The sequence below is a fragment of the Etheostoma spectabile genome, chromosome 5, assembly GCF_008692095.1.
Source record: "Etheostoma spectabile isolate EspeVRDwgs_2016 chromosome 5, UIUC_Espe_1.0, whole genome shotgun sequence".
In the NCBI taxonomy this organism is placed as follows: Eukaryota; Metazoa; Chordata; class Actinopteri; order Perciformes; family Percidae; genus Etheostoma; species Etheostoma spectabile.
The window spans coordinates 7,938,056-7,946,367 of NC_045737.1; the positions used below are offsets into that span (position 1 = coordinate 7,938,056).

Consider the following 8,312-nt stretch of genomic DNA (forward strand, 5'->3'; position numbering starts at 1 on the left):
AAAATTAGCCATGATACACATTGTATGACTAGGTTTTATATACTTTTTACATACGTTTTTTTTTTTTTACTTCCATCTTACAGTTTTGACGTACGTGACAATTGTTTTTTATTTTTTTCCTAACTATTTATTTATTTTCTTTCTTCCTATATGTATTAGTTGGCTCAGTTCCAAAGGTGGTCACCCTTTTAATGGTCTCTAGTGACTTGTGGTTTCACCCAGTGCATGCTGGGAGAGGCTCCTGCCCCCTGTTACCATGAATGAGCAGAGTGTGATGGAGAGTGCCCGACAGATGCTGTGTGTTTGCTCTAGTAATTGCCTGAAAACCGGGCAGGCATTTATTTGAAAAGTGGCTTAGTGAACATTGACTGACTCAGGCATTGGCTGCCCTCTTTACCAGTCAGCCAAAAATGGCACAGGGCCTCTCTGCTGGGAGTATACAGCTTCACAAGCAAATGCAGATACAGGCAAATACTATTGCAGCTGTTCTTTGTGGGCATCTGTAAAATCCTCTTCTCCAGACCAATGCCTGTGGAAAAGCAGGCGTGAGGTAGTGGAGAGGAAGCCTGGGAAACATGAAGATTGGGTTTGGACACATGCACCAATAAGCACAGAGTTGGAGATTATACATAGAGATGAATGATGCCTTTGATTTTCAAATTAAAATGGAAATCAGGGCAGCTGTTTATAGACGCAACACGTAATAAGCATGGGCATTATTCTTGGATATGTGAAGGAAAACGCTCTAAGGGTAGATTATAGAAGTATTTTTTTGCAGCTTTATCAAAAATCGAACGAACTAAATTTTCTTACCCTGTTGACTGTTTTGGCGAGTATTTTTCTCAAAGGCTGCATGCCATGATAAATTACCATGACTATTTTGCAGCTGATACTCTTTCGTGTGTGTGTGTGTGTGTGTGTGTGTGTGGGGTGTGGGGTGTGTGTGTGTGTGTGTGTGTGTGTGTGTGGTGTGGGTGTGTGTGTGTGGTGTGGTGTGTGTGGGGTGGGGTGTTGTGTGAGAGAACCTGGAGAGGCTCTAGGACCTTTAGGTTTGTACTGCAAAGGGCCGTTCCTCCCCCCACAGAAGAGTGTTTACGAAGAAAGCTGAGCTGTTCAGACAAAAACAGGGGCTGGGACTCCAGCGAGAGGAGCAGTGTGCCTGATACACATCTAGCACAGGCTCTTTGTCCACTTAAAACACTTTTTTATACGTTTTTGATTTGACATTTTTAGAGAAAAAGAACAGTAGCGCACCATGTTGTCGGTTACTTCAGCCTGCAAAATGTTTTTCTCCTTGCACGTTTTTCTGAGCGTGGCCGTGATGGAGAGCAACGCATCCAATGGAAATAAAGGTAAAATGACACATTATGGACAATTATTTTTTGTATGTTATTTGTTGTACAAACGGTTTACTTTTTCCAAATACATACATAATAATGCATCGTTTTTCTCCTTTATGATTGCACAATCACCTGAATGTCCTGCGCTCACATGTTATGTTGTTATTGCCAGACTGCATGCGATCCAGGGGCCTGGAGTACAGAGGGGAACAGCAGAGCTCCTCCTCAGGTCTGACCTGTCTGAACTGGACCAACACCACGAGAGACTATGATGTTCAACTGCACCCTGATACACAGACAGGTAAACAACTTGAATACATGTGTCTTGTGATGCAGAGGTCAGTGAATGCCCCATTAGATGAAGTAATTCCTCTCCTGTATTCTGCTGTTGGAGTCATGCTGAAGACAGGAAAAGGGCCATTTAAATGTCACTGATGTTGATAGTACAGCAGTTTCATTATAGTATAACAAACAGCTCTTACATCTTTGGGGATCTGTTGATGATCTGCAGGGTAGTAATCCAGCTCCCCACAGGATTGCAAGTCTTATCAAACATGCAGAGGATTGATATTTACAGCCACGGAGTTATCTGTTTATGGTGTTAAATTGCTTCTATTATACAGCAGCTGCCATTTTCTTTCTTTGTACTCACGGCGGCCCGTTCATTGTACTGTGATGAAGTAGTGTTAATGATTGATGAATGCAGGGGTTTAGCCATTCAGCAGGACAGACAGACAGACAGACAGACAGACAGACGACAGACAGAGACAGCATCAGTAACAGATGTGTGCTGTTTTTCTCGTTCCTCCCGTAGGTGTGGGTGATCACAATTACTGCCGAAACCCAGACTCCTCTGAGAGGCCTTGGTGCTACATTACTGGCCCAGATGGGACAGTCCAGAAACAATTCTGTACAGTTGACCCATGCACAGGTAGGTAAACACTGTACATGACAATAATGGGATACAAACCATTCGGATAGTAGGCTATAGTTGGCATTTGTAGAAAGAAGCTGGAAGCCCAGCTTTAAAAGCCCGACCTTGCAAAGATGCATATGCATTTTGGAACTGAAAGACTTCAAGTACAACTTTTCTCTCAGGATGTGCTCTCTTGATGCTTCTGGGATTACTTTCTCTTTCCTGTAAAGCTCTCGTTATTTTAAGAAGTAAATTATGCTAGGGATGAATAATGAGGTGATTTTTTGTTGTGTCCTAAATGTCCTAAATATTCAAAACAAAAATAGAGCTTGATGAGAGGATGCAGTCAACTTATAAAACATATGCACTTTATGGTTCAACCAAAAAGTTTTTAAAAATGTATTTTTCTCCCCCCCCCACAAGTACAACCATGTGCAAAATGGATTACTGACAATGCACTTTACATGTGTTTTAAGAGTCGAGAAGACTCGTCTACTTTGCCCTTTGTTTCCTACTTGTTTCCGAAAGTCAAACCAGAAGTTCCACAGTAACAAAGACAGAAAGTTTAGTTTGAAGAACATCACTATCCACGCCCTTAACCTCAGCTCATTGGCTGGGAGGAAAAGCCTGTGCTTGGAGACAGCAGCTAATTGGCTGCTTCAGTTTATGACTGCACACCCTTTAACTCCAGAGTTTGAAAACAACAACTTGTGTGGAGGAAATGGAAAACGAGTTAAAGAGCAGATGTTGACATGTGCAGGCTGAACTTCCTGTCTCCTGAGATAGAGTTGAGCATGTAGAGCCTGTTTATGTCTGGCACATACTGTACGAAGAAAAAAAAAACATGTCCTTTTTTTTTTTTTAAACTGATCTATGTTCCAACCTCGTGAGAGCAGTGCCAGAGCGTCAGCTTGCGTCTAGCTGGTTAGGAGGTTTTTGTGTCGTTGGTAATGTTGTTAGACAAGCAGTAATTGGAAACCTGACAGTCCAGATAATGCACCAGTAAGTGTATTACCACAACAAGTGTCTCCACACATTATCAAGTTATTATATTATTTTATAAAGGAAATTTTCCTGGACAAAATAACCTGACATACACAACCTTTCTGGCTCCAAAACTAAGCTGCTATAGTTTTGGAGCCTGCTCATTGGTTTCAAACATTGCCCTGAGATATTAAAGGGAGAGATACCATGGTATAAATCATTTGAGAAATTAAATCTACAACTTTATACTACAGTATATTCTTCAGTTTGCCCCAACTCTTTGTGGAGACATGTTCTAGGGGAGGTTTTAGTTCAACATTTCACTGCTTAATTTGATGTGGCTTCCATTGGCACTACATCAACAGAAGCACCACTCAGAGCATTCCCGATTAAAACTCATTATGCTGCTGGCATAACACTGGCATTGTTTATTTGTGTCTTTAGACCAAGCCGCTACTGTAGCAGCAGAGGCCGAATCCTTCAAGCCAACAGGAACCATTCCCTCCACAGAGAGCTTTCAGCCAGCCAAGTCTGGAGCCTCTCAGGGAGAAGTTGCTGCAGTGCAGCCCGTGATGGGAATCAGCCAGCGAGCGCGCACAGGACCCAAAAAAAAAAAGGACCTTGGCACGCTCGGTATGTTGTTATAACTAAAAAAAAAACAACATATATGATGTTGGTGGTACACTATACTTTCAGTTTGAATTAACCTTAGTTGTAAATTGTGCATTGCTACATGAACTCAATATATTTGTGTTCAGTTTGCATGTTCAGTGTTCAACCTCTTTTACATTCTCCTTTTTGTTTTTCAGGCTACGTCTTGGGCATCCTCATGATGGCGATTATAATCCTCCTCGGAGTGGGCATCACGTTAGGCTACTTCTATAAGAGGTCAGTATCTAAATCGCAAGACCATCAGTCATGTAGTTCAGTCTTAGAGAATTTTTATTAAAAAGGACCCAATGGACCCATTTTTTCTCTCTGAAGAGACATTTAATCTGATTCCAGGGGTCATAATTACGTGTGTACATCTGCTAAAACTGCGACACAAGGTCAAAATGTGATGCCTTTGCGTGGCTTCCTTTTTCCTCTGGCACACGTAGTGTGATTCGAAGCATTAAGATGTGCAGGAGAAATGCCAGTATGAATAGTTAAAACACGTGATAGCATCCATAATTAAGGGTCCCCTGAGTTTAGGGCATCAGCTGTTGTACACATTCCCCAACGATGCTCTCTGTTCTTTCACGTAGATGTAATGCAGCGATTGTAATGCCTTTATTACACAACAACCACAACAGAACATGGGGAGGAACATAGCAGGAAGTTGAATGCCCTGCTGTCTATTTAAGCACTCTCATTATGTAGAATTGAAAGAGAAGAGAGGGTTAGATTGGATGGAGAAGCTTGCACATTGACGGCAGTTATGTAATGTGCAAAATGACGGCCCCAATGTTGTGATCCCCTTTGGCACAGCACAAAATGCCCTAACAGGTCCACGTTTGACTGTCAAATCTAATTAGCAGTGCCCCCAGTCTTTGTTGTCTATTTTTAAGAGGTGATTATTAAAGATACTCTAAGGGATGGCAAGTGTTTTTTAGGCTACGATATTTTTTGTCACATACAACAAACATCTCCTCACTATCCGCTAGCTGCCGGTCCGCTGAACACACTGTAAAAGAACACGGTCTCTGTAGACAGCCCCGTCCACACATGGCAACAAAAACAAACAGGCCAACCTGGGCCATTTAAGCAGAACAGAGAAGTCTTCCAGCGTTCCAGCCAATAACCAACAACAAGGATTTGGGGGTTGGACCACCCCAATGTTAGAAATATCCAATTGCCATTGTCTTTTAACATCTCTTAATGATCAACCTATAATAATGATTTAAATTAATAGTTTGACATTTGTGTTATGTTTGTGTTATGTTCTCTTGCTAAGAGATAGATGAGAAGATTGATACTACTCTTTGCTAAATGTGTAGCTGGAGCTAGACAGTTAGCTTAGTACAAAGACTGGAAACAGGGAGAAACAGCTAGATAGGTAGTTTGCCAGGCAACCAGCTCCAGGAAGTAATTGGTCCCGACCAAGAAATAGTCTGGTACGTAACCCCCGTAAAAACAACACTTTGGGTTTTGTACATATTAAAAACCAACAGGCAATTTTGTTACCTTGGACAGAGCCCGGCCAGCAGTTTCACTCCTCTCCAGTCTTTGTGCTAAGCTAAGCCAACTCGCTGCTGGCTTTTGCTACATACCATGCAGGCGTGAGAGTGGTGTCTCCTAATTCTGGGAAGGACAGCAAGAAAAGATTCTGGGAATTGTGTTTGAAGCTTAAATTAACCTCGCCCTTTTGTAAAGAATCAGTGTTGATATAGAGAGTTGCACAATGAAACGCTGCACTGGAGCTTGCAGGTTGGAAGTGTTTTAAAATCCAAGAGTAGGCCTATTTTGCTTTGGCTCCAGATCAGTAGAAAGCAGCAGCATCCTGTTCTCCACCACTGTGTTGCCTCGGAGCAGATAAACTCCTCAACAGCTTGTCAGCTCTCTGTTCCCTTTCACCATCTGTCCCTTGCCTTTACTGCAGACCTGGCACTTGTAATAACAGCCTCTGTTATTTACCTACAATATGTTATCTGAAGCTCCTTTTCTTGAATATTAAACTTGGGCGGCCTTCCAAAAACAGTGCTGTACATAGTATCAGCTACGAGACCACTTATGATACCTATTTTTATTACAACGCCAAATCAGACTTTGCACTGGTTGTTAATTTGCATGATAGCTTTAATCTTTAGCTGAGGGGAGTAATTCAAAGCGACTAAAGTCAATATTGTTTTTAAGATTAGTTCTCATGACTATTGATGATAGTAATGAATCTCTGTTTTTCTGTGTTTAGGGGTCGGGACTTAAAGAAGCAGCATGAGCAGCGAGTGTATGAGCGGGAGATGCAGAGGATCACTCTGCCCCTTCGGCTTTCTCCAACCCCACCTGTGAGCTGGTGGATGAGAACACCATCGTGATCACGGCACAGCACGAGACCACCCCCGCCCTGGATGGCATGGAGGGCGGGGAGCCCCTCATAGGCCAGCAAGCCGGGACACCCGGAGCATGAGGAGGCGTGTAGTCCTTGAACGCGGGACTGTTATAACATTTTTGTGGACCAAAACACTTCTTTACGTCTATGTTTCTCTTTTCCGCCTCCCTGAGTAAGCTCTGTTTTAAAAAGGAGCAGGGGGGCTGTGTTCGCTTCAAAGAGAACTGAATCCTGTCCTTTGTGTCCTCTTTCCTTTGGTTTTTATAAATCTGAGGCACAAACAAGATAACCTGTGGACACAGTTTTAAGTTAGAAACCATTAAGGGGAATCTGTCATTAATGAAGATATGTCATTAGTTCTTTAATGTTCATTTTGATACATTTGATAGCCAAAACAATAAGATCATGGGCTTCCCCCTACAAAAACAGTATGAATATATATAGTCTAATAGACTTTTCAGTGTTTATAGAGGCGAGTAATGGGGGTTACCTGTTGTTTTTTAGTATGTTACCATGGAGAAGGTGCCTCCCACGGGAGGTTTAATTTGTACTGACCTGTTTGCTGTGTCGAGGAAGACGTGGATAAGAAAAGACTGTTCGTATAAAGACTGCTTTGTCTTGGAGACACAGTTGGGACGCAGATGTGTCCAAAAATATCCTCCTCTGAGACAGGATGAGGAAACATGATGTAAAACAGACCCACTAAAGGCAAGGGAGGCCGCCAACTCTGCCCTGGCATGATCCTCCTGAATGTATTTTTTCATCTTTAACCCGGATGTTGTTTTTTTTCCTCTCTGTAATCGAGCGGATGAGGTTACAAAGCATGACGGGGGGTCATTGGCAGACATGACAGAGGACTTGCCCTTTTCTACCACAGGTTAAGGAGTGACAGGAAATATAAAGAGTGCTCTCAAGAAGCATGAGAGAGACAGTAGATTGTCCTCAGGACAGAACAGCACTGCCACAACACAGATCAGAAAAGAAAAATCTGTCTTTGCAGAGCAGGACAGCGAGTGTGTGTTGAAGTGGTGAAAAAGTCTGGTGATCCAGACATTTGAGTTATGCACTTGATGCTTCAGGCTAGAGACAGGGATGGAGCAAAATAGAAACAGTCCAAAGTTTGGTGTTCATTTAAAAACATGAGTGCATGCACATGGTTACCTGCTGTATGTTTGTATTCAGGGGCCTTTTTTTTTTTGCATCTTCAAGTAGAACTACTGATTAAAGGAGATATTTTAGAAAATATCTACCTGGTAAAAGAAATGATCGTACACAGGAGATTTGCACTGTTAGTTTTCATCGTATTGCCAGTTTGTTTATTCTCACTCCGTCACTCCACGTGATCTTGTTTTGTGGTTAATGCTGGACCCACATCACTGTAAATCTTTGGTTACTGCTGCTCCATTCTTTTAAGTGTCTGTGTGCTGGTTGTAATTGATTATTTTCTCCATAAGCATCGTGTTCAAAATACTGTTGTTCAGCATTTGAATTTAATACTTTGTATGAATGCAGATTTCCACTGCTGAGGCTGAAATAAAAGATCAAACTCAGAGATGGTGATGTGGTGTGATCTGTATATTTAAGACTACAGAGAGGTGAACATTATGCAGCATGAACGCTTGGCCTGTACAAGTGTCTTGTTATTTGAGCTCTGTTCCTTTGTAGGAACTTTTTGCACCAGCTCCCTCTGTTGGCAATTCTTTAATACATACTTCAGTCATTGGAATCACCTGAGAAAGTAGCCTAAGATAAGGTGAGAAGTATTAAATCTGCCTTTGTCTGAATAGATGTGTTTAAACATGTACAGTATGTTATGTAACAGCCAAATGCTATAAAAATAGCTGTAATCAGTACATTTTCTAAATTATTTTTTTAATTTTCATAGAGGAAAACAATTGCGTTTTTGTTAAAATTTGAAGTCATTGGACTTATTTATCAAGTAATTCCCTGACAAATTATAGAAAATGATAACTTCAGTTTGTCCTTTATTGCTGTGAACTGATCTCATGTAAGAAAAAGAAAACTTAGTTTCTTCGCAGTGCAA

At 41.6% G+C, this 8,312-nt stretch overlaps 1 protein-coding gene across 1 annotated transcript; it reads left to right on the forward strand.

Annotated features, from left to right (window-relative positions):
- The first annotated feature begins 1,078 nt into the window (after positions 1–1,078).
- On the forward strand, positions 1,079–7,824 carry pik3ip1 (phosphoinositide-3-kinase interacting protein 1). Its single transcript, XM_032515138.1, is given in 7 exon segments — positions 1,079–1,352; positions 1,513–1,641; positions 2,155–2,271; positions 3,685–3,873; positions 4,050–4,128; positions 6,131–6,198; positions 6,201–7,824. Coding segments are annotated over 7 exon segments (825 nt in total). The 5' UTR covers positions 1,079–1,255; the 3' UTR covers positions 6,347–7,824.
- The last annotated feature ends 488 nt before the right edge of the window (positions 7,825–8,312 follow it).